The sequence below is a fragment of the Rhinoraja longicauda genome, chromosome 24 (assembly GCF_053455715.1).
Source record: "Rhinoraja longicauda isolate Sanriku21f chromosome 24, sRhiLon1.1, whole genome shotgun sequence".
NCBI lineage: Eukaryota > Metazoa > Chordata > Chondrichthyes > Rajiformes > Arhynchobatidae > Rhinoraja > Rhinoraja longicauda.
This window is the reverse complement of record NC_135976.1, coordinates 30,570,800-30,597,168: the sequence shown is the minus strand read 5'-3', so window position 1 is coordinate 30,597,168 and position 26,369 is coordinate 30,570,800. Positions and strand designations below refer to the sequence as shown.

Below are 26,369 nucleotides of genomic sequence, written 5' to 3'. Positions count from 1 at the left end.
GGATTGTGTTAATGTGCGGGGATCGCTGGTCGGAACGGACCTGGTGGGCCGAAGGGCCTGTTTCCCGCTGTATCTCTAAACTGGGTCGGTAATTCTTCCCCCCCCCCCACTCCCCACACACACACGCACAGATGCTGTTGTTTCTTCCAGCAGATTTAATTTAGTTTAGTTTAGTTTAGAGATACAGCATGTAAACGCGCCCTTCGGCCCACCAGGTCAGTGTTGACCAGCAGCAATCCCCGTACTCTAGCACAATCCTACACACACATTTGGGGGCAATTTAGCATTTTAGAAGCCAATTAACCTACAAACCTGTACGTCTTCGGGATGTTATGTGGGTAGAAACCGGAGCACCCAGAGGAGACCCTCGCGGTCACGGGGAGAACGTACAAACTCCAGACGTACAGAGAGCAGCCGTGGTCAGGATCGAACCGGGGTCTCTGGCGCTGGAAGGCAGCAACTCTACCAGTTGTGCTTCTGGTGCTGCATCATTGATACTATCCATCAAAGCCTCCTTTTTGCTCTGATTTATTTCGTTCACATGTTTAAACTGTAATGTTTCATTCTTAATGTTTTAATGTTTTATGCTTTTTCTTAATTGTTTACTGTTTGTTTACTGTTGTTACTTGTGAGCGGAGCGCCAAGGCACATTCCCTGTGTGTGCGTAGGAAAATAACTGCAGATGCTGGCACAAACCGAAGGTAGACACAAAATGCTGAGTTACTCCAGCATTTTGTGAACATCAGTCTGAAGAAGGGTCTCGACCCGAAACGTCACCCATTCCTTTTCTCCTGAGATGCTGCCTGACCTGCTGAGTTACTCCAGCATTTTGTGTCTACATTCCTTGTATGCGTACATACTTGGCCAATGTGGATAAGTGTGAGGTTATCCACTTTGGTGGTAGGAATAGGAAGGCAGAGTATTATCTGAATGGTGTCAAGTTAGGAAAAGGGGACGTACAACGAGATCTGGGTGTCCTAGTGCATCAGTCACTGAAAGGAAGCATGCAGGTACAGCAGGCAGTGAAGAAAGCCAATGGAATGTTGGCCTTCATAACAAGAGGATTTGAGTATAGGAGCAAAGAGGTCCTTCTGCAGTTGTACAGGGCCCTAGTGAGACCGCACCTGGAGTACTGTGTGCAGGTTTGGTCTCCAAATTTGAGGAAGGATATTCTTGCTATTGAGGGCGTTCAGCGTAGGTTTACTAGGTTAATTCCCGGAATGGCGGGTCTGCCACATGTTGAAAGACTGGAGCGACTAGGCTTGTATACACTGGAATTTTGAAGGATGAGAGGAGATCTTATCGAAACGTATAAGATTATTAAGGGGTTGATCACGTTCGAGGCAGGAAACATGTTCCCAATGTTGGGGGAGTCCAGAACCAGGGGCCACAGTTTAAGAATAAGGGGTAGGCCATTTGGAACTGAGATGAGGGAAAACTTTTTCAGTCGGAGAGTTGTGAATCTGTGGAATTCTCTGCCTCAGAAGGTAGTGGAGGCCAATTTTCTGAATGAATTCAAGAGAGGGCTAGATCGAGCTCTTAAGGATAGCGGAGTCAGGGGGTATGGGGAGAAGGCAGGAACAGGGTACAGATTGAGAATAATCAGCCATGATGACATTGAATGGCGGTGCTGGCTCGAAGGGCCGAATGGCCTCCTCCTGCACCTATTGTCTATTATTCAATTCAGGCGCTTCCGAGCCGCGCGACTGTGCATGTGAACCATCTGCAGTTGGAAGGCACAACACAATAAAACGACGACACGTTTTGCTTTGCACATTTTTTTTTTTCGGTTTTGGTTTATTGAGAAAAGACTGCAATCAAAAGAAATGCTTCCGCGAATCCTTTCATGTTCCCCTTATTGGGGGTCGCGTAGTAACGACCGGAGGAGATACAGGGGGGGGAGAAGGAAAAAAACTGCAGGGGGGTAAAAAATGAGGTTGGTAAAATGATGCCGCGATACAAAACATTGGAGTCGCCTTAAAACTAACTAACAACAAAAAAAACCATAATCCCATTCACGGTGCTTCCCGCCACTAGTCATTCCGGGCATCGGAAAGGGCAGATGAAAGCTCAAAGTGTCTGACATTGCTGTCCAAACCTAGAAAAATATGCACACACATCCCGTATAAAATCCTTGTAAACCTGTTCCAAGATTTCCGTTCAGATTTTCCAAGTGCCGCGCTCGGAAAAAAACAGCTGATTTTCCATCAACAAAGATCACAAAGGTTTTGCTTTTGTTTTTACATAAGAAATCGGACACATTTCCGAACAGTGACAGATGACCCCCGTTTGTTTGTTTGTTTAATACCGATCCCAGATTCCTATATATGTCTCCTATTGACAGAGTTCATAACCAGTACAGAACACACACATTGACATCAGTTGGACAGAGAAGGGGGGGGGGGGGGGGGGTGGGGGGTGGGGGGGATTTCTACCAAGAGGGGGTTTTAATGCCATAATAAAAAAAACCTGCCCTGCCACCTTCTCACGTCTAAAAAGGACTCGTCCAAATCCGGATTTGCTTTCTCTTCAGCTGATGGCAACAACTGTTGCTTTGAAGGTGGGTACACACACACACACACACACAAAATTGTTGGAGTAACTCAGCGGGACAGGAAGCATCTCTGGAGAGAAGGAATTGGCGACCCTTTCTTCAGACCCATTTCAGACTTGTTGCTCTGTTTCAAAGAGCTCTTTGCTCTGGTTTCAACCGGACTGTGAGTGAAAGGGGCAGACGTGTCTCTCTTTTGTTGGGGGGAGGTCGTCGTGGGCTCCAATTATTTATCTTTCTTTCTTTCTCTCTTTTTGTTTTGCAACCTGTGCAAGTTGACCCCCAGCCTCAGTTGTTGTCACGGCAGCCGGTCAGGTCGAGGGCGACCAGAGGCGTGGACGTTATCTCCAGTGCGATGGCCTGGCCCCTGCTCTCTGCTTCTTCTTCCAAGCGCTTGACCAAGGGCGGGTAGACGCGTCGCAGGGAGACCGACACACACCTGTGCATGGCCGGCGAGAGAGACCCTCGACCCCTCGCCCCCTCCTCCTCCTCCTCCTCCACCTCCATCTCCATCCTCTTCTTCTTCCTCCGCTTCTTCTGCTGGACCCAGAAGACGCTGGCCGCCGCCACCACCGCCGCCACCAGGGCGCAGAGGGTCACTAAGGCAATTGTAGTGGGCGCTTGGACCCCTGACTTGGCGGCGGCGGCGGCAGCCCGGCGGCTCTCCGCCCTGGTCCGGCATCGGACGCAGGAGGTTTGGGGTCGGGCAGCTCCGACGCTGGACACCCGCAAGCAGATCACATAGTCGGCCGAGGCCCGGAGCCGGGTGAGGTTGTGGACTAGGACGCCGGCGGGGATGCGGGCCAAGCGGGCGGGGTGGTCAGGGGGGCCGCTGGCGTTGCCGGGCGACCAGGTGATGATGCTGGACCACGCAACGTTGGAGGAAGCAGCCCAGGAGACCAGCACACGGTGGGAGCCCACCTCCTCCACGTACAGCTGCTGTTGCCCCCCTAGCCCACCCGGCGGGCTCTCCGGGTAAAAGCCCCCCACCTCCACGGCCACCGCTTTGGAGTCGGCCCCCACCAGGTTGTGCGCCACGCAGGTGTACAGCCCGGCTTGCCCAGCGCTGGCGTTGGCGATCTCCAACGTGCCCTCTGCGTCCACCCTGGACCACCTGCCCGGCCCGGACAGGACCCCCAGCTTGTCCCCCCACGGGCTGACCCAGTATATCTCCGGCTCGGGCTGGGCGAAAGCCCTGCAGTGGAGGGAGAGAGAACCCCCGGCCTCCACGGAGAGGTGTTGTGGGAAAGCCTCTGGGGAGATGAGGGGGAGGCAGCGGTCTGTCATCTCCCTGAACGCCACCTCTCTCAGCTTCACCATCTTCAGCTCCGGCGGCTCTGCGCAGAGAGTGGACTGTGGCTCGATGAAGCGGACTCTGTGGCGGCCGGCGTTCACCCAGCGGATGACACAGTCGCACCTGATGGGGTTGGTGTGGATGCTGATCTCCTGCAGCTTGGGTAGGGGCCCCACCGTCCTCTCGTGTAAGGCACTCAAGGCGTTGTTGTTGAGCATGAGGCTTTCCATCTGGGGGACCAGGCGAAACGCGCTGGGGTGAATGTAGGAGAACCTTGGGTTGTTGGTCACCTCCAGCTTGGTCAACTCGGGCAGGTTGTCCAATGCAAACTGGTCAATGGAGACCAGCTGCCCCATGTGGCTGATGCCCAACTCCTTCAGGTGGAGCATATCTGCGAAATCGCTCTGCTGGATCCTTTCGATGGAGTTCTTGTTCAAGTCCAAGAACTTGAGACCTGGAACTCTCTGCAGGGCCAACTTAGGAACCTTGGGCAGCCTGTTGTCGTAGAAGGAAATGCTTTCGAGGTTCTCCAGGCCTTCGAGAGCGTCGTCGGAGACTTCCCTCAGTCCCATCCCACTTAGAACCAAGCTCCTCAGATTGACGAGGGGCTTGAAGTTGACGCTGCGGATCTTCTCCACGGCATTCTCCCCGACCACGAAGATCTCCAGGCTGGGCAGGGCCTCGAACCACCGGTGCTCGATGGCCCTCAGCTTGTTGGAGTTCAGGTGGAGGCGGAGGAGGCGATCCAGGCCGAGGAAGGCCCCGTCCGAAATGTCGCTGAGCTGGTTGTGGTTCAGGTAGAGCTCTTGGAGATTGGTGAGAGCTGAGAAGCATCTTTCGGGCAGCTCTGCCAACTGGTTCTCCTCCAGGTGGAGGACCAGAAGGTTGCTCATGTTGGTCAGGCTGAAGTCTTGGATCTGCGAGAAGCTGTTCTGGGACAGGTCCAGTTCGGTCAGGTTGACCAGATGCTGCAGGTCTCCTACCTCCACCTTGGAGATCCTGTTGCTCTGCAGGAGTAAGGTCTGTGTCCCCTCGGGCAAACTGCCGGGGACTGCCGACATTGAAAAATCATTGCAGTCCACTGTCGGTGCCTCTCTGTACACGGACCTCGGCGTGAACCAAGGTTTAATTTCGCAGACACACATTTCTGGACACGGGACATGCCAGGGGATTGCTTGAGTTAACGTGACAGTCGCCAAGCTGATAAAAATGTACTCCCTCAGCAACATCTTTCCCCTCCCCAACCCCGCTTCCAACGCTGCCACCCAAACTTCGAGAGCGCAATTCCACAACCCCCCTGGGAGATTACAGTGGAGTACGACCTGAAAGGAAATCTCTCAAGTGTCAAGAGGGCATTTTAAGGTGTGTTGGAAGTAGCAACGACAGACGCCGTGGGTCACACCGACTCTACGATCTCATCGACACTTCATGGGCCTGGGGCATTCCATGCCATTAGCTGGGCATTCCTTCCAGTGGACACGGATTGTGTTTCATTCAGCATTTGAAGAAAGCAGGTTTCTTGTGCCTGAGCGATTGATGACTGCCTTGATCCTGAAAGGGGAAAATAAAGTTGAGCTTTTCAAAAAGGTGCACATTTAAAAAAAATAAAATAAATAATGTCCTGATGCAGATTAAATTAATTAATAAACACGATGAATATCATTAATCAATAACATGCTACTTATCTACAGAGTTACTACCTGAGGAATTTAGACGTTAGTGGGAATTACTAGGTTAATTCCCGGAATGGTGGGACTGTCATATGTTGAAAGACTGGAGCGACTAGGCTTGTATACACTGGAATTTAGAAGGATGAGAGGAGATCTTATCGAAACGTATAAGATTATTAAGGGGTTGGACACGTTAGAGGCAGGAAACATGTTCCCAATGTTGGGGGAGTCCAGAACCAGGGGCCACAGTTTAAGAATAAGGGGTAGGCCATTTAGAACTGAGATGAGGAAAAACTTTTTCAGTCAGAGAGTTGTGAATCTGTGGAATTCTCTGCCTCAGAACGGAAGTGGAGGCCAATTCTCTGAATGCATTCAAGAGAGAGCTAGATAGAGCTCTTAAGGATAGCGGAGTCAGGGGGTATGGGGGGAAGGCAGGAACGGGGTACTGATTGAGAATGATCAGCCATGATCACATTGAATGGCGGTGCTGGCTCGAAGGGCCGAATGGCCTCCTCCTGCACCTATTGTCTATTGTCTATTGAGAAACGGTGCGGAAACAGGCCCTTTGGCCCACCGAGTCCTTGCCGACCAGCAATACACTAGCGCTATCCTGCACACGAGGGACAATTTACAATTTTACCGTAACCAATTAATCTACAAACCTGTACAGTCTTTGGAGTGCGGGAGGAAACCGGAGGCAGCCGGAGAAGACCCACGCAGCACCCCTGGTCAGGATCGAACCCGGGTCTCTGGCGCTACTCTACCGCTGCGCTGCCGTGCCTCCCCACATTTCTGTGAAGGAAATGAGTAACGTATGCATTTAAATGTAACTACTCATTTAGAAGGTACCAGACCATCAGGAAGACTCGTGACAGATATGGTTGCTGCCTTTCCTTCTTCAGTGGTGAACTTTCCTTCGATGAAAGAATGTATCGACTGGGCTTGTATTCACTGGAATTTAGAAGGACGAGAGGGGATCCTATAGAAACATGTACAATTCTTAAGAGATTGGACAAACTAGAGGCAGGAAAAATGTTCCCGATGTTGGGGGAGTCCAGAACCAGGGGTCACAGTTTAAGAATAAGGGTTTAGGCCATTTAGGACTGAGATGAGGAAAAACTTCTTCACCCAGAGAGTTGTGAATCTGTGGAATTCTCTGCCACAGAAGGCAGTGGAGGCCAATTCACTGGATGTACTCAAGAGAGAGAGTTAGATACAGCTCTTCGGGCTAACGGAATCAAGGGATATGGGGAGAAAGCAGGAACGGGGTACTGATTCTGGATGATCAGCCGTGATCATATTGAATGGCAGTGCTGGCTCGAAGGGCCGAATGGCCTACTCCTGCACCTATTTTCTATGTTTCTAGTGGGTCTGGCATGTGGGATAAAGTTCCCCTCACACCCTCTCGGATTCAAAAATTGAAAGGAGTAGTCAGTTATCACTCAGAATATTGAGTATAGAAGTTGGGAGGTCATGTTGCAGTTGTATAAGACATTGGTGAGACCGCATTTAGAATATATAGTTCAGTTCTGGGCACCATGTTATATGAAAGATATTATCAAGCTTGAAAGCTTTCAGAAAAGATTTACTAGGATGTTGCCAGGACTAGAGGGTGTGAGCTATAGGGAGAGGTTGAGTAGGCTGGGTCTCTATTCCATGGAGCGCAGGAGGATGAGGGGTGATCTTATAGAGGTGTACAAGATCATGAGAGGATTAGATCGTGTAGATGCACAGAGTCTTGCCCAGAGTAGGGGAACCGAGGACCAGAGGTCATAGGTTCAAGGTGAAGGGGAAAGGATTTAATAGGAATCCGAGGGGTAACTTTTTCACACAGAGGGTGGTGGGTGTATGGAACAAGCTGCCAGAGGGGGTAGTTGAGGCTGGGGCTATCGAATCGTTTAAGAAACAGTTGGACAGGTAAATGGATAGGACAGGTTTGGAGGGATATGGACTATAGAAACATAGAAACATAGAAAATAGGTGCATGAGTAGGCCATTCGGCCCTTCGAGCCTGCACCGCCATTCAATATGATCATGGCTGATCATCCAACTCAGTATCCCGTACCTGCCTTCTCTCCATACCCCTTGATCCCCTTAGCCACAAGGGCCACATCTAACTCCCTCTTAAATATAGCCAATGAACTGGCCTCAACTACCTTCTGTGGCAGAGAATTCCACAGATTCACCACTCTCTGTGTGAAAATCACCACTCTCTGTGTGACCAAGTGTAGGCAAGTGGGACTCGGGTAGCTGGGACATTGCTGGCCGGTGTGGGCGAGTTGGGCCGAAGGGCCTGTTTCCACGCTGTACCACTCTGTGACTGTGAGTCTGAGGAAGCTCTATTCGTCTCTCAGCAATCACAGGTGTACGTGTACAGCAACATAAATCTGCTCCCAGGTTGGCGGGGCCAGGGAAGCTAACCGGCATGGGGAAAGGCGTGCGTAATGGTGCACCCTTAGCAGCTCCGAGGTCGCGAGTTAAACTGTGCTGCACGACAAATGAACACAATCAACATGGCGATGTGCTGCCCGGGACCAGACATGAAAGGAGGATGGAAACCGCCACATCGTTAGAGAAACCTCCACTGGTTCATTAGTGCTCTTACAGTGAAGGAAACTGTCTCTCTTTGCCCAATTTAGCCTTCACATGACTGTAATCTAGTCTGAGTGGCTGATTATTAATGTGTTTTCTTTGCCAGTAACAGCACAAGCAATCGTAGCTTGGACTAAGTACAGATGAGAATTAATGTTCATGCCAACGTTACAAATTTAAACAGAGGTCTGCTTTGTTTCTGCTAACGTTCAGATAACTGGATGCATATTTTCCGTTTCAGTTTTCGTTTATTGCCATGCCTGCCTGCCCAGCCAGGTACAGTGAAAAGCTCTTTGATGCGTGCTAGCCAGTCAGCGGAAAGACAACGCATGATTACAATCCAGCCGTCCAGCAGTGTGCAGATACGTTTCGTTTCACTTTTAGGGGTACAGCGCGGAAACGGGCCCTTCGGCCCACCGAGTCCGCGCCGCCCCGCACATTGACGCTGTCCGACACACACCAGGGACAATTTACGTTTACCAAGCCAGTTCACAACAAACCTGCACGTCTTTGGGGCGCGGCAGGAAACCGGAGCACCCGGAGAAAACCCACGCAGGTCACGGGGAGAAGGTACAAACTCCGTACAGACAGCGCCCGTAGTCAGGTACGCCCCAACGGTGCGCCCTGTTTATACGCACATTAACGCATGTGTGGTTTTGCTCGTAAACCATCAGAAACTGGGCGGAAATTTTTCGTAGAAACAAGTAACTGCAGAGATGCTGGTTTACGAAGGGCCTATTTCCGCGCTGTATCTCTAAATTAAACCTACAAGCACCTTGGCATAATTGAATGGGGGTGTCTGAAACAATGACACAAAGCCAATTTTAATCGGCATGACCCATGCTATTGAGGGCGTGCAGCGTAGGTTTACTGGGTTAATTCCCGGAATGGCGGGACTGTCGTATGTTGAAAGACTGGAGCGACTAGGCTTGTATACACTGGAATTTAGAAGGATGAGAGGGGATCTTATAGAAACGTATAAGATTATTAAGGGGTTGGACACGTTAGAGGCAGGAAACATGTTCCCAATGTTGGGGGAGTCCAGAACCAGGGGCCACAGTTTAAGAATAAGGGGTAGGCCATTTAGAACTGAGATGAGGAAAAACTTTTTCAGTCAGAGAGTTGTGAATCTGTGGAATTCTCTGCCTCAGAAGGCAGTGGAGGCCAATTCTCTGAATGCATTCAAGAGAGAGCTAGAAAGAGCGCTTAAGGATAGCGGAGTCAGGGGGTATGGGGAGAAGGCAGGAACGGGGTACTGATTGAGAATGATCAGCCATGATCACATTGAATGGTGGTGCTGGCTCGAAGGGCCGAATGGCCTCCTCCTGCATCTATTGTCTATTGTCTATTTTTAGGGAACGAAAAATATTGCAATTTTGATTTTCAAATGAGGTACCTCATTTCGGGTCAGAACTCTTACCTCCCCGTTATCTGCGAATCAACCCATCCTCACTTAGGCCAAATCCCTTTTAAAATCTTTCCCATAACAGGATAATCAAAACTTCCCACAATACGCCAAGTAGAGACTGAAATTGCTGGCATAACTCAGCGGGTCAGGCAGCATCCCCGGTGGTAGACACAAAAAGCTGGAGTAACTCTTAGCGGGGCAGACAGCATCCCTGGAGAGAAGGAATGGGTGACGTTTCAGGTCGAGGCCCTTTCTTCAGGCTTCATCTCCGGTGAAGAAGGGTCTTCAGTCTGAAGAAGGGTCCCGATCCCCGTTCTCCAGAGAAAGACACAAAAAGCAACTCAGCGGGACAGGCAGCATCTCTGGAGAGAAGGAATGGGCGACGTTCCGGGTCGAGACCCTTCAGAGATGTTGCCTGAGCCGCTGAGTTACTCCATCACTTTGTGTCCTTAAGAAGAACAGCGGAACTCTTTGGGATCTCCGAGGTCCATGGGTTCGTGCCTTCAGGAGCAGACGGAGAAAAAGGAAAGGCCAACGTTCAGGGCAGGATTTGGTTAACATTCTCGACTAGACCTCATTCCCCTGGGCAAGCGGTTTATTTACATTTGGAGCACTCTCCTTAAATTGCCACAACACATTATGTACAGCCCTTCGCTTCCCATTGCGATCGGTCGTCTGGATTTACTGTTGTTTGGGAAAGCAAAGCTCATTACATACCAGTTATTTTATGATATTTTCATTACTGCAGCCGCACTGAAACTTCCACTGGGGAAATGTTTTTTCACGTGCAATTCACGGCCTTGATTGCCTAGGCAAATGCGTTCACTCTTTTGATTGAGGTAGTGCAGCGTAGGTTCACTAGGTTAATTCCCGGGATGGCGGGACTGACATATGGTGAAAGAATGGGTCGACTGGGCTTGTATTCGCTGGAATTTAGAAGGATGAGAGGGGATCTTGTCGAAACGTGTACAATTCTTGAGGGATTGGAATTCTCTGCCTCAGAAGGCAGTGGAGGCCAATTCTCTGAATGCATTCAAGAAAGAGCTAGATAGAGCTCTTAAGGATAGCGGAGTCAGGAGGTATGGGGAGAAGGCAGGAACGGGGTACTGATTGAGAATGATCAGCCATGATCACATTGAATGGCGGTGCTGGCTGGAAGGGCCGAATGGCCTCCTGCTGCACCTATTGTCTATTGACAGGCTAGATGCAGGAAAAATGTTCCCGATGTTGGTTGAAACCAGAACCAGGGGTCACAGTTTGAGAATACGGGGTAACCCATTTAGGACTGAGATGAGGAGAAAACCATTTCACCCAGAGAGTTGTGAATCTGTGGAATTCTCTGCCACAGAAGGCAGTGGAGGCCAATTCACTGGATGTTTTCAAGAGAGAGTTAGATTTAGCTCTTAGGGTTAAAGGAATCAAGGGGTATGGGGAAAAAGCAGGAATGGGGTACTGATTTTGGATGATCAGCCATGATCATATTGAATGGCGGTGCTGGCTCGAAGGGCCGAGTGGCCTACTCCTGCACCTATTTTCTATGTTTTTCTATGTTTCTACGATTCCAATCTTTTAAAAAAAATGTATATTTGACCCCAGGATCGCAGAAAGTAGCAACCTTGGCAGCTGAGAAATAAAGGGATTTTATACACAGGCTCGTTTGATAAGTTGTTGTAGAACTGAGATGAGGAAAAACTTTTTCAGTCAGAGTTGTGAATCTGTGGAATTCTCTGCCTCAGAAGGCAGTGGAGGTCAATTCTCTGAATGCATTCAAGAGAGAGCTGGATAGAGCTCTTAAGGAGATCTCTCTCTCTCTCTCTCTCTCTCCCTCTCTCTCCCTCTCTCTCCCTCTCTCCCTCTCTCTTCCTCTCTCTCCCTCTCTCTCCCTCTCTCTCCCTCTCTCTCCCTCTCTCTCCCTCTCTCTCCCTCTCCCTCCCTCCCCTCTCCCTCCCTCCTCTTCACTCCCCCCCCTTTTTAACCCCCCCCCCCCCCCACAACAATGTAACAAAAGTCTTCCCTTTTTCTCCCTGCTGCCTGTTCGGCAGAGGGTTCTGAAGCTTCAAAAAGGGGGCATCACCAGACTCAGGAACAGCTTCTTGCCCTCTGTGATCAGGCTTCTGAACGGACCTTCCATAAGCTAGGGTACTGTCCGATTCACCTCTACCCCATTGCGGACGGACATTGGACTTTGTCTGTGGAACTGGTGCGCTATGATGCTGAGAACTATATTCTGCACTCTGTATCTTCCCCATTTGCTCTATCCATTGTCTACTTGAGTTTGTCTTGACTATTTATGTAAAGTATCATCTGATCCATTTAGACAGCATGCAAAATGGAGCTTTTCACTGTACCTCAGTACACACAACAATAATAAACCTAAACATGAACCCATGAGCAAAAAAGCAAACTACCGGAGGAAATCAGTGGCATCTGGGAAGGGAAATCATAAGATCATAAGTGATAGGAGCAGAATTAAGCCATTCGGCCCATCAAGTCCACTCTGCCATTCAATCACGGCTGATCTATCTTTCTCTCCTAACCCCATTCTCACCCCATATTCCTTCAAGTGCCTGGAGTCACAAGAGATTGCAGATTGCAGGGGTTGGCACGGTGGCGCAGTGGTAGAGTTGCTGCCTTACAGCGAATGCAGTGCCGGAGACCGAATACGGGCGCCGTCTGTACGGAGTTTACCCGTTCACCCCGTGACCTGCGTGGGTTTTCTCCGTCACTCCAAAGACGTACAGGTATGTAGGTTAATTGGCTTGGTAAATGTGTAAGAAAAAAATTGTCCCTTGTGGGTGTTGGATCGTGTTAATAAACAGGGATTGCTGGTCGGCATGGACCTGGTGGGCAGAAGGGTCTGTTTCTGCGCTGTGTCTCTAAAACTAAAATGCTGGAATCTGGAGCAAAACAAAATGGATGGAGGAATTCGGAGAGTCGAGTTGCATCTGCCATCTTTCATCTCGGCTCAGTCTACCTATCACGTATTGTCCCATGTCTCATCTCTCATCCTCTCTTCACACTGGCTACGTTCTCTCTCTCCACTCCCAGCTCTAACGCAATGTCTCGACCCAAAACATCAATAATCCCCCCCCCTCCCCCCCACAAATGCTACTGAACCCACTGAGTTCCTTCAGCAATTAGTTTTTTTGCTCCTTGTGGTAGATGTTGAATTCACAGGCTTCTGTTTCGGAGATGTTTTTAGATTCTCAATGCTTCACCACAATATGGATCACAAGATTGATTACATGGATAGGACAGGTTTGGAAGGATATGGAAGGTGGGACGAGTGTAGCTGGGGCATTTTGGCCAGTGTAGGCAAGTTGGGCCAAAGGGCCTGTTTCCACACTGTATGACTCTATAATCACTTTGATTTAGTTTTCGTTTTTTTAGAGATACAGCGCAAAACAGGCCCTTCGGCCCACCGGGTCCATGCCGACCAGTGATCTCCGTACATTAACACTACCCTACACCCAACAGGGACAATTTTTACATTTACCAAGCCAATTAACCTACAAACCTGCACGTCTTTGGAGTGTGGGAGGAAACCGAAGATCTCGGAGAAAACCCACGCAGGTCACGGGGAGAACGTACAAACTCCGTACAGACGGCGCCCGTAGTCGGGATCGAACCCGGGTCTCCGGCGCTGCGTTCGCTGTAAGGCAGCAACTCTACCGCTGCGCCACCGTGACCGATTTAGTTGTGTCTTCAAACTGACTTCTTTCTTCTATTATACCTACCTTCTGCTTTCTTTCCCCGGAGCATTTATATTAGTAACCAGCGCAATGTCATGGAGCATTAACTTAATGCCATTGTGCATTACCTATGTACGTTCGTGGTTGGAAGTACATAGTAATTTGTCTGGATGACTCCCATCAGACAAAGAGTGTCTGACAATTTAGAAGGAGGAGGTATGTTCATTCTTCAGCTGTAAGGAAATGTGCTTGTAGATAGTTGTAGGGATTGGTCTTGAGAGGGTTAAAAGACTCAAGTGTTTTCTGGGACAGTCGCCCTGTTCAACAAATCGTCTCTTGAATGAATGCTATCCTCATGCTAGTGGCTGGAGTGATATTAAGGTCAGAAATGCTTGCACATGGTAGTCCAGAAAACACTGAAGGCACTGTTTTGCAACAGAGAGAGTGTGTGTGTGTGTGTGTGTGTGTATGTGTGTGTGTGCGTGTGTGTGAGAGAGAGATAATGTATGAACGAGAGAGAGTTGAGAGGGAGAGCGAGGCAAAGTGTGTGAGAGAGACAGAGTGCGCGAGAGAGAGTGTGCATGAGAGGGAGAGAGAGAGGGGGGGTTTGAGAGAGAGAGGGATTGTGTGTCTGAAAGAGAGAAGAGAGGGAGAGCGAGGGTGTATGCGAGAGAGGGAGAGTGTGTGAGAGAGAGAGTGCGTGAGAGAGAGAGTGTGCGTGAGACAGAAAAAACAAAGAAAGAAATGGTCTGGGCTGTGTCATAAGGTCATGAGTTCATAGATTTTAGGAGTAGAATTAGGCCATTCGGCCCATCAAGTCTACTTACATGCACTGGATGTATAAATGTGGTGATACTAGCCGGGTAGTTACTAATATGACGTTACTAATGTGGTGGTTCCTAATATGGTGTTATTAATACGGCCACACCTTTAGACTGGAGATGAGGAGGAATTTCTTTAGTCAGTGGGTGGTGAATCTGTGGAATTCTTTGCCACAGATGGCTGTGGAGACCAAGTCAATGGCTAACGTTTAATGGGGAGATGGGAGGAGAAAGGGATTGAGAGGGTAAATAGATCAGCCATGATCGAATGGAGGAGAAGACCCGATGGGCCGAATGGCCTAATTCTACTCCTCTGTCTAAGGATCTTATGATCAACGTTGAAAAATTGAATGGGGCCTTCAAAAATGATCACACAAAGCTATTTTAACTAAATAGGTGTGGCTAAATTTTGGGGAGAGAAAAATATTGCAATTTTGATTTTCAAATGGAGTACCTCGAATCTGATGTCTTATTATTTAATGCTTAAATTCCTAAAAAATATATAATTGACCTTACCCGGTGCAGATAAAATGTTCACGCAAAATCCGAAAGGATCCAGTAATCTAGGATAAATGTGACAAAAATACAAATCAATCACAAGTGTCTTAAGTTCCATTCAAATAAGAAATGTGGTCTTAGCTTTTTAATGTAAACCCGCTTCTGTTGTTATGAAAAACGAGATATTATTTCCTCGCATACTGGTGGGTACGTGTGGCTGCGCCTAACGGCTGCGGCTCTCTGGCAATCTGTTTGTCTTTTATGGTTTTTGTTTCTGTTTTTGGCTGTGTATGTGTGGGGGTGGGGGTGGGGGTGGGGGTGGGGGGGAAACCTTTCTTTTATTAGGTCTCTTCTCCGGGGCGCAGCTCGGCCACGGGACCTTCCATCGGCCGCGGGGCCTTACATCGCCCGGCGCGGCTCGGCCCGGCCACTGGACCTTCCATCGGCCGCGGGACCTAACAGTGCCCGGCGCGGCTCGGCCGCGGGACTTAGCAGCGGCCGCGGGGCCTTCCATCGCCCGGCGCGGCTCGGCCGCTGGACTTAACATCGCCCGGTGCGGCCGCGGGACGTTTCGGTGCCCGGGGTGGCTCGGCCGCGGGGCCTTCCATCCCCTTGCGGGGGCTGTGCGTGTCGTTTGCCTCGGTAGGGGTCGAGCTGCCTGTCCGTGGGTGCGGGGGGAAGAGAGGGGAAGTTTTGTTGCCTCCATCACAGTGAGGGGGTGTTTGGAGTCACTGTGATGGATGTTTGTGTTGGGGTCGGGTGTCCTGTGTTCTTTTCTTTTTTGCTGTGTCTTGTGACTGCTGAAATTTCGTTCGGTATTTATACCGAATGACAATAAAGTTCTGTTATACTGTTATACTGTTATGAGTGAATCAGGAATAAATAATGATGACTCAGATCATACCACAGTTTCCGTGAAAACTTTTAGTTTAGTTTAGAGATACACCGTGGAAACAGGGCCCTTCGGCCCACCGAGTCCGCACAGAGCCAGCGATCCCCGCACAGTAACACCACCCTACACACACTAGGGACAATTTTACATTTATACCAAGCCAATTAACCTACAAACCTGTACTTTGGAGTGTGGGAGGAAACCGAAGATCTCGGAGGAAACCCACGCGGTCACGGGGAGAACGTACAAACTCCGTACGGACAGCACCCGTGGTCGGGATCGAACCCAGGTCTCTTGCGCTGCAAGCACTGTAAGGCAGCAACTCTACAAAACTGCAAAATTAGAGCACATGGTATTGGAGGTAGGGTACTGACATGGATAGAAAGTTGGTTGACAGACAGAAAGCAAAGAGTGGGGATAAATGGGTCCCTTTCAGAATGGCAGGCAGTGACTAGTGGGGAACCGCAAGGCTCGGTGTTGGGACCGCAGCTATTTACAATATACATCAATGACTTGGATGAAGGGATTAAAAGTACCATTAGCAAATTTGCCGATGATACAAAGCTAGGTGGCAGTGTGAACTGTGAGGAAGATGCTATGAGGTTGCAGGGTGACTTGGACAGGTTGTGTGAGTGGGCGGATGCATGGCAGATGCAGTTTAATGTGGATAAGTGTGAGGTTATCCACTTTGGTGGTAAGAATAGGAAGGCAGATTATTATTTGAATGGTGTCAAGTTAGGAAAAGGGGACGTACAACGTGATCTGGGTGTCTTAGTGCATCAGTCACTGAAAGGAAGCATGCAGGTACAGCAGGCAGTGAAGAAAGCCAATGGAATGTTGGCATTCATAACAAGAGGAGTTGAGTATAGGAGCAAAGAGGCCCTTCTGCAGTTGTACATGGCCCTAGTGAGACCGCACCTGGAGTACTGTGTGCAGTTTTGGTGTCCAAATTTGAGGAAGGATATTCTTGCTATTGAGGGCGTGCAGCGTAGGTTTACTAGGTTAATTCCCGGAATGGCGGGACTGTCATATGTTGAAAGACTGGAGCGACTGGGTTTGTATACACTGGAATTTAGAAGGATGAGAGGGGATCTTATCGAAACGTATAAGATTATTAAGGGGTTGGACATGTTAGAGGCAGGAAACATGGTCCCAATGTTGGGGGAGTCCAGAACCAGGGGCCACAGTTTAAGAATAAGGGGTAGGCCATTTAGAACAGAGATGAGGAAAAACTTTTTTAGTCAGAGAGTTGTGAATCTGTGGAATTCTCTGCCTCAGAGGGCAGTGGAGGCCAATTCTCTGAATACATTCAAGAGAGAGCTAGATAGAGCTCTTAAGGATAGCGGAGTCAGGGGGTACGGGGAGAAAGCAGGAACAGGGTACTGATTGAGAATGATCAGCCATGATCACATTGAATGGCGGTGCTGGCTCGAAGGGCCGAATGGCGTACTCCTGCACCTATTGTCTATTGTCTATTGTCTACCGCTGCGTCAAACTATAGGGTTTGATTTTAGGCCAAGCTAAGTTTCAGGCCTAGTTTCCTCGAAGTACAGCTGATCCACATGGACAGATCTATGGCGACGGAGGGTTTAGAGGGATAGGAGTCGAATGCGGGCAGATGTGACTAGCCCAGAATGCCAACTCGGACAAGGTGGGCCGAAGGGCCTGTTTTTCATTCAGCTTCGCTCTATGATTCCATTGAGTATAGTTGTCATGATGCTGTTACATAAGACGTTGGCAAGGCCACATTGGAGTATTGTGTTCAATTCTGGGCACCACATTATAGGAAAGATATCTAGCTGCTGTCAAGGGTGCAGAGAAGATTTACGAGGATGTTGCCAGGACTCGAGTGCTAGAGCTATGGGGAGAGGTTGAGCAGGCTAGGAGCTCTATTCTCATATTCCTTGGAGCGCAGCAGGACGAGGGGTGAGGGACGAGAGGCGTATAAAAGCATGAGAGGAATACATCAAGTAGATGCACAGAATCTCTTGCCCAGAGTAGGAGAATCGAGAACCAGAGGACATAGGTTTGAGGTGGGGGGGCGGAGGAAAGATTTAATAGGAACCTGAGGGGTAACCTTTTTACACAAAGGGCGGTGGGTGTATAGAACAAGCTGCCAGAGGAGGTAGTTGAGGCAGGTGTTATTGCAACGTTTAAGAAACATTTAGACAGGTACATGGATAGGACAAGTTTAGACGGATATGGGCCAAATGCAGACAGGTGGGACTAGGGTAGATGGGACATGTTGGTCGGTGCGGGCAAGTTGGGCCGAAGGGCCTGTTTCCACGCCGTATGACTCTGTTCGTAGATGGGAGAAGATCACAAGCCAGCCGCTGACACTTGAAGACAGGGCAACCCTTGGCAATTCTTCTCCTTAAAGTGGCGAGGAGCGACTTTCAGACGCTGCTGAGAGAGATGGCAGGCGAGGCCTTAGCGTACAGCTGGCGGCTGGAAACCTTCGATGGGCCGAATGGCCGTTGTTGAGATTCCAGCAGGCGGGTCTGGAATCGCATCCTCACTTAAATACCCTGGATTATCCACTCGAAAGCGCTCCCACGAAGAATAGTGTTAGAAAATAACTGCAGATGCTGGTACAAATCGAAGGTATTTATTCACAAAATGCTGGAGTAACTCAGCAGGTCAGGCAGCATCTCAGGAGAGAAGGAATGGGCGACGTTTCGTGTCGAGACCCTTCTTCAGACTGAAGAAGGGTCTCGACCCGAAACGTCACCCATTCCTTCTCTCCTGAGATGCTGCCTGACCTGCTGAGTTACGCCAGCATTTTTGTGAATAAATACCCACAAAGAATATAGAGTGCTCATCTCTGTGACTCGATTACTCCAGAGAATGCTGCTCTGATGTTTTTATACTAAAGCGTATGATTAGCCAGATAAGCCGGGCAGAAGTGCCACTGGAGCGGGGGGGGGGGGGGGGGGGAGAGAGAGGGGAAGATGAACGAGAGTGAAAGGAATGAGAGTAGGCACCGCAAATCAAATCTGCAGCCAAATTGAAGATTCAGTAAACCTGGCCTGGGAGTGGCTCGGAACGGCAGTCAGTAAGCAAGTCAGCAACACAGAAAATGAACAGGGCACCAGGGTTGGCTGTGATAGTCTAGGGAGTCGTTAACAGGAGCAGACTCTACATTGACGTTCTTTAGAAGGTAATTAAATGGAGATGTTGACCTATAAAATGCTCCTGAGCCTTCCTATTCCCTAGTATATCACCAGCTGATTTGCATTCCACGCAAATAAATGCCTCGATCCTCTTTCCGAATATTGCATTAAACTCCCTCCTCTAAATTCTCCACAATTGTTTAGTGCTCTCCTCTATATTCCAGGCAAGCTCTTCACTTTAAATATTAACCCCATTTCCGTTTATTTTCTCGTCTGATTTTTTTTTGCTGCCCGGTTTATCTTCTCAAGTACTTTGTGCTCAGGTTTTAATTCCCAGAGATCCTCTCATTTGCTGGTGGCGTGTCGACTGAGGTTAATTCAGTCTGAAGAAGGGTCTCGACCCGAAACTTTCACCCGTTCCTTCTCTCCAGAGATGCTGCCTGTCCCCGCTGAGTTACTCCTCCTGCCTTTTGTGTCTAGCTTCGGTTCAAACCAGCATCTGCAGTTCCTTCCCTACACTGAATCTGGAATTGGAACAAAACACACGTTTTGTGAAGAATATTATTGCGCGTGAATCCACTCCTACCCCGGTCTTACAGCAAGGATTTCTTTAGTCAGAGGGTGGTGAATCTGCGGAATTCATTGCCACAGAAGCCTGTGGAGGCCAAGACAATAAATGTTTTTAAGGCAGAGATAGACATATTCTTGATTAGTACGGGTGTCTGGGGTTATAGGGAGAAGGCAAGGGGAATGAGGTTAGGAGGGAGAAGATAGATCAGCCATGATTGAATGGCGGAGTAGGCTTGATGGGCCGAATGGCCTAATTCTCCTACTATCGCTTATGAACTTTTGAATTTGCAGTATTGAAATTTTCCGACTGAACTTGTCACAAGAGCCCAAGAGACACATCAGAGAGGCCATTGAAATTCAGGATGTATTTTTAGTGTTTGATTTTTTCTGTGCAATGTTAGAAAGATCGCCTGGAAAATATTTAAAATATGTATTCATTTATTTTGAGTTCTGGGTTTCGCTGGCAAGGCAACAGAGCAAATGATGGTAACTTGTCACCTTGACTCGGCCAGTCCTGAGGATGATTCTCAAATAGTGCTGTTGGATGGGGAGTTCTCTGACATAAATCAGAGTTCCAGCAAGAAAAACGTTTTCCCTGTGACTGCGTGGGTTTTCCCCGGGTGCTCCGGTTTCCCCCCACGTCCCAAAGACGTGCACTTTTGTAGGTTGGGGCGTGGACCCAGCGGTATGAACATTGTCTTCTCTACCTTCAAGTAACCCTTGCTTTCCCTCTCTCTCCATCCCTCCGCCTTTCTGGTTCTCCGACCAGTCTTGCAGACTTCGACTACATTTTATCTCTGCTTTGTTGTTACCTTCTCAATAGACAATAGACAATAGGTGCAGGAGGAGACCATTCGGCCCTTCGAGCCAGCACCGCCATTCAATGTGATCATGGCTGATCATTCTCAATCAGTACCCCGTTCCTGCCTTCTCCCCATACCCCCTGACTCCGCTATCCTTAAGAGCTCTATCCAGCTCTCTGTTGAATGCATTCAGAGAATTGGCCTCCACTGCCTTCTGAGGCAGAGAATTCCACAGATTCACAACTCTCTGACTGAAAATGCTCTCTCCATCCCTCCGCCTTTCCGGTTCTCCGACCAGTCTTGCAGACTCCGACTACATTTTATCTCTGTTTTGTTGTTACCTTCTCCCAGCGAACAATGATCTATTCTACAATCTCCTTGATTGCCACTCCCTTTGTCCTGTTTTCACACCTTACACTTCCTTATCTATGCACCCCCCTCTTCCCCGACACCAGTCTGAAGAAGGGTCTCGACCCGAAATGTCACCCATTCATTCTCTCCAGACATGCTGCATGTCCCGCTGAGTTACTGCAGCATTTTGTGTCTATCTCAGGTTTGTAGCTTTGGTAAAAGAAACTGTAAATTGTTTTGGTGCGTAGGACAGTGGTAGTGTGCGGGGATCGCTGGTCGGCGCGATCTCGGCGGGCCGAAGGCCCTGTTTCCACGCTGTCTCTCTAAACTAGACTAAAACTAAACAGAGGATAGACACAAAATGCTGGAGTAACTCGATGGGGCAGGCAGCATCTCTAGAGAAAAGGAATAGGGTCTGGACCCGAAACGTCAGAATTGTGGTCTCAAGCTGAAACCTCGTCTATTGCTTTTCTCCAGAGATGCTGCCAGACCCGCTGAGTTACTCCAGCATTTTGTGTCCATCTTTGGCGTAAACCAGCATCTGCGGTTCCGTTAAAACCAAACAGAGTTAGCTTGAGCCTGCACTAATACATTTGCAAATTCAATGTCAAAGTGATACCGCTCACTGCTGTCTGGTGAAGCTCCATCGAGGACCACTAAAGAAGACATTTACCCTTGCTTTTTATAGCTTGCTATCACACCCCCACTGAGATGGGAGTTCAGGCTCATTACTCTGCCACTTATTTTTAGCTTCTCCATTTGCGGCTTGCCTGTAATATATTAGTGTGTGGCCCTGTGGTATTTGCTCCACGCCGATATTAATCACAATAAGCCTGATCTTGGCAACAAAAAAAAAAGCGATACCTTATGGAGGAAATGTTCTCCGTGCAATCTACCCTTCCTTGCAAAAAGATTCCAAATAAATGAAGGAAGGAAACGACAGGAAGCAGTCAGTGCCCATCAGACCACAGACCCCTGAACAAGAGATTTCATGACCTGCAGGGAAAGCAAAGTGTTGCACTTACACAGAAAGCCTTTCACATCCACTTGACACCCAATGAATTACTTTTGTAGCGCAGTCTCCATTGTTAGCAGTAACAGGATCATTCCGAGTCAGCATGGATTTACGAAGGGGAAATCATGCTTGACAAATCTACTGGAATTTTTTGAGGATGTAACTAGGAAAATTGACAGGGGAGAGTCAGTGGATGTGGTGTACCTCGACTTTCAGAAAGCCTTCGACAAGGTCCCACATAGGAGATTAGTGGGCAAAATTAGGGCACATGGTATTGGGGGTAGGGTACTGACATGGATAGAAAATTGGTTGACAGACAGAAAGCAAAGAGTGGGGATAAATGGGTCCCTTTCGGAATGGCAGGCAGTGACCAGTGGGGTACCGCAAGGTTCGGTGCTGGGACCCCAGCTATTTACGATATACATTAATGACTTAGACGAAGGGATTAAAAGTACCATTAGCAAATTTGCAGATGATACTAAGCTGGGGGGTAGTGTGAATTGTGAGGAAGATGCAATAAGGCTGCAGGGTGACTTGGACAGGTTGTGTGAGTGGGCGGATACATGGCAGATGCCGTTTAATGTAGATAAGTGTGAGGTTATTCACTTTGGAAGTAAGAATAGAAAGGCAGATTATTATCTGAATGGTGTCAAGTTAGGAGGAGGGGGAGTTCAACGAGATAGAGCTCTTAAGGATAGCGGAGTGAGGGGGTATGGGGAGAAGGCAGGAACGGGGTACTGATTGAGAGTGATCAGCCATGATCGCATTGAATGGCGGTGCTGGCTCGAAGGGCTGAATGGTCTACTCCTGCACCTATTGTCTTTTGTCTATTGTCTACTGTTATGTGGTCAACCTCAATCACTGATATGTACTCAGTTAGCTCTATTCATTCTGTGAAGGAAGGAACTGCAGATGCCGGTTTACACAGAACCTAGACACGAAGTGCTGGAGTAACTCAGCGGGACAGGCAGCGTCTCTGGATAGAATGAATGGGTGACATCACGGGTCAAGACCCTCCTTCGGACGAGAACCTTTTGAAGGGTGGTCTCGACCCGAAACTTCACCCATTCCTTCCATCCAGAGGGTCTGGAGAAGGGCCTCGACCTGAAGCGTCACCCATTCCTTCTATGAAATTCCTCGAATGTTGCAAAATGTACTTGGCTAATAAAGTATGATTATGGTGATTATGTAGGAAAATAACTGCAGATGCTGGTACAAATCGAAGGTATCACAAAATGCTGGAGTAACTCAGCAGGTCAGGCAGCATCTCAGGAGAGAAGGAATGTGTGACGTTTTCCCCCTTCCCCTTTCTCCCACTGTCTTCCTGTCTCCACCTATATCCTTTCTTTGTCCCACCCCCCTGACATCAGTTTGAAGAAGGGTCTCGACCCGAAACGTCACACATTCCTTCTCTCCAGAGATGCTGCCTGACCTGCTGAGTTACTCCAGCATTTTTCTGATGTCATGATGATTATGATCTCTTCAATTTATGTTCAGCTTTTAGACTTTACTTTAGACTTTAGAGATACAGCACGGAAACAGGCCCTTCGGCCCACTGAGTCCGCACTGGACAGCGATCACCGCGTACATTAACATTATGCTACACGCTAAGGACAATTCACAATTTTACCGAAGGCAATTAATCTACAAACCTGTCCGTCTTTGGCGTGTGGGAGGCAACCGGAGCACGCAGAGAAAACACATGCAGGTCATGGGGAGAACATATAAACTCCATACGGACAGCACGCAAAGTAAGGATTGAACCCGGGTCTGTGGCGCTGTGAGGCAGCAGCTGTACCACTGCTCAACTATCTATCAATGTGTGGGCAAGATTTCTGGAAAAACTCTGGTAAAACTTATTTTTCTCTGATTTCTCCTCTCCTCTTGAAAGCGTGACTCATATGCGGGCCTGTCATCTCTCCTGCGTTCCCAGAGATGGAGCGTTGATATACTGGATCTTGAAAACGATGGAACCCACACAATTGCAAATCCACACAATGAATGTCGTGGCAACACTACGAGATATGAAATGGGCATTATTAATGGGCATACATTAATGACTCGGATGAAGGGATTAAAAGTAACATTAGCAAATTTGCAGATGACACAAATCTGGGTGCCTTCGGTAATTGATTGCCTTCGGTAAAATTGTAAATTATCCTTAGTGTGTAGCATAACGTTAATGTACGGGGTGATCGCTGTCCAGTGCGGACTCAGTGGGCCGAAGGGCCTGTTTCCGTGCTGTATCTCTAAAGTCTAAAGTAAAGTCTAAAAGCTGAACATAAATTGAAGAGATCATAATCATCATGACATCACAAAATTCTGGAGTAACTCAGCAGGTCAGGCAGCATCTCTGGAGAGAAGGGATGTGTGACGTTTCGGGTCGAGACCCTTCTTCAAACGTCATTAATGGGCATACATTAATGACTTGGATGAAGGGATTAAAAGTACCATTAGCAAATTTGCAGATGACACAAAGCTGGGTGGCAGTGTGAACTGTGAGGAAGATGCTATGAGGTTGCAGGGTGACTTGGACAGGTTGTGTGAGTGGGCGGATGCATGGCAGATGCAGTTGAATAAGTGTGAGGTTATCCACTTTGGTGGTAGGAATAGGAAGGCAGATTATTATCTGGATGGTGTCAAGTTAGGAAAAGGGGACGTACAATGAGATCTGGGTGTCCTAGTGCATCAGTCACTGAAAGGAAGCATGCAGGTACTGCAGGCAGTGAAGAAAGCCAATGGAATGGTGGCCTTCATAACAAGAGGAGTTGAGTATAGGACCAAAGAGGTCCTTCTGCAGTTGTACAGGGCCCTAGTGAGACTGCACCTGGAGTACTGTGTGGAGTTTTGGTCTCCAAATTTGAGGAAGGATATTCTTGCTATTGAGGGCGTGCAGCGTAGGTTTACTAGGTTAATTCCCGGAATGGCGGGACTGTCATATGTTGAAAGACTGGAGTGACTAGGCTTGTACACATTGGAATTTAGAAGGATGAGAGGGGATCTTATAGAAACATATAAGATTATTAAGGGGTTGGACACGTTAGAGGCAGGAAACATGTTCCCAATGTTGGGGGAGTCCAGAACCAGGGGCCACAGTTTAAGAATAAGGGGTAGGCCATTTAGAACGGAGATGAGGAAAAACTTTTTCAGTCAGTGAGTTGTAAATCTGTGGAAATCTGTGGAAGAGAGGAGGGGTAGGGGGGGAGGAGAGGGTGCTGCACCAATGCAGGAGAGGCTTGGGCCCAACAGGTCCACTTGGTCTAGTCTCCTTTAAACTTTGCCCGTCCATTGTGTTTCCACACTAATGTGAAATTAAATAATGACAATTGGTCTTGTGCCTGAAAACATGAACTTATTTTATTTTCCCAGTGTTGCACCCTGACCTGCTAAATGTTTTTAGCATTTCCTGGTTTAACGTCAAGTTGTACATATGATCATTGTGCTGTTCGACAGACCGTAACTTTTAACCTTTCTCTGCCATCTGTTTTGGAAAAGGAAATATGTCCGGTTTGACCTTCCACCTGGGAAATAAATACCTGCATCTAGATAGTCATTATGATTGAGTAGTTTCAATCAACTGGCAATTTGCTTGGCATTTAGCGCGGGTCATAGATGCAACATTGAATATTGAGGAGGTATTGAATCGTGAATCTTGAATCTTGAATAAATGTTATTAGCCAAGTGTGTCCACATACAAGGAATGTGCCTTGGTGCTCCGCTCGCAAGTAACAGCACGGACGTACGGTAAACGGTAAAGAATGAACCGTAAAGCATTAAAACATTAAGCTTTGTGGGATTTTCACAGACGATACAAACGAACAAACACACACAAAACAGCAAGGAGCGGTTCACCGTGGCAGCCATCGCCGGCGCCATCTTGCGGCAAAACATGCAGTGGGGCCCTGAATGCAATCGCGGTCAATATGTAAAAGGACTCAAAGTACTGGAGTGACTCAGTGAGTCAAGCAGCATCTCTGGGGAACATGGTTAGTGATGTTTCTAACCAGGACCCTTCTTCAGAATCACTGTGGGGTGGGGGTGGGGGGAGGGGGGAAAACTGGAAGGGAGGAGAAGCCGGACAAAGGGCGGCACGGTGGCGCAGCGGTAGAGTTGCCGCCTTACAGCGCTTTCAGCGCCAGAGACCAGTCCACCCATTCCTTCTATCCAGAGACGCTGCCTGTCCCGCTGAGTTTCTCCAGGATTTTGTGCATAGACTCTGCAGTTCATTGTTTATCTGCTGCAGGATCAGTTGGCTGGGGTGTCGGTGTAAGACAGGAAGGCAATATTCTCAACTCATGTTGCTTCACGAGACGAGGGAGATAGTGCAGGAATATGAGAAATTGAATGAATTTTCGAGTCTTGCCTCGGGATTACACATGTAAGTAAAAAGGGAAAGTCAAAAGAAATATATCAAAAATGAAAGTCAGAAACCTTTTAACCCCACAGCCCCAACTCTCTGCGGAAAACTATTGATAAACGACACGAAGGTATCACAAAATGCTGGAGTAACTCAGCGGGTCAGGCAGCATCTAGGAGAGAAGGAATGGGTGACATTTTGGGTCGAGACCCTTCTTCAGACTGATAAAGACACAGTCAGCTGGTACCACAGAGTATGTTCCCACACAAGTAAAAAACACATAATTCGTTTGCCAGAATGTTCAATTATATGTCCTGTCACAAACAATACCAGAATATAACCTGAAAATTGATTTTTTTTTAAACTGGGAGAAGGTTTGTAGTTTGTTGCACAGCAAGACCTGGTAATTTGTTTAAGAAGAATGTGGTTTTGGATGGATAGCTTCTACAGACACTGAGGCCCATGGCCATTCCGTGATTACAACAGATAAATCACGACACACACAGAATAAAAAACAATTCCACTTATTGACTGCGGAGGACTGCAAGCTATCCTTTGAAAGGTGGCGAAGTGGTCACTAAGATCAAGGGAATGACGGACACAAAATGCTGGAGTAACTCAGCGGGTCGGGCAACATCTCTGGATGGAAGGAACGGCCGACGTTTCGGGTCGAGACCCTCCTTCAGCACATGTTCCTTTAATTGGTCAAGCAGACGGTTAGGGCACAGTCATTGAGCCATGC

At 48.4% G+C, this 26,369-nt stretch overlaps 1 protein-coding gene across 3 annotated transcripts in view; it reads right to left on the bottom strand.

Annotated features, from left to right (window-relative positions):
• Nucleotides 1–1,772: 1,772 nt before the first annotated feature.
• Nucleotides 1,773–26,369, bottom strand: part of lrrn2 (leucine rich repeat neuronal 2) — a 127,269-nt gene continuing 102,672 nt past the window's right edge. The window contains exons 1-4 of one of the 3 annotated variants that reach the window (XM_078420963.1): nucleotides 21,120–21,252; nucleotides 14,545–14,591; nucleotides 6,178–6,307; nucleotides 1,773–5,396 (exon numbers count right to left, since the gene is read on the bottom strand). In XM_078420963.1, the coding sequence (XP_078277089.1) occupies nucleotides 2,840–5,074 (2,235 nt within the window). In that variant the 5' untranslated portion in view covers nucleotides 5,075–5,396; nucleotides 6,178–6,307; nucleotides 14,545–14,591; nucleotides 21,120–21,252 and the 3' untranslated portion in view covers nucleotides 1,773–2,839. Of the gene's footprint in view, nucleotides 5,397–6,177; nucleotides 6,308–14,544; nucleotides 14,592–15,595; nucleotides 15,739–21,119; nucleotides 21,253–26,369 lie in introns of those variants that run through there. The other 2 variants (XM_078420962.1, XM_078420964.1) reach the window with 2 other exon arrangements.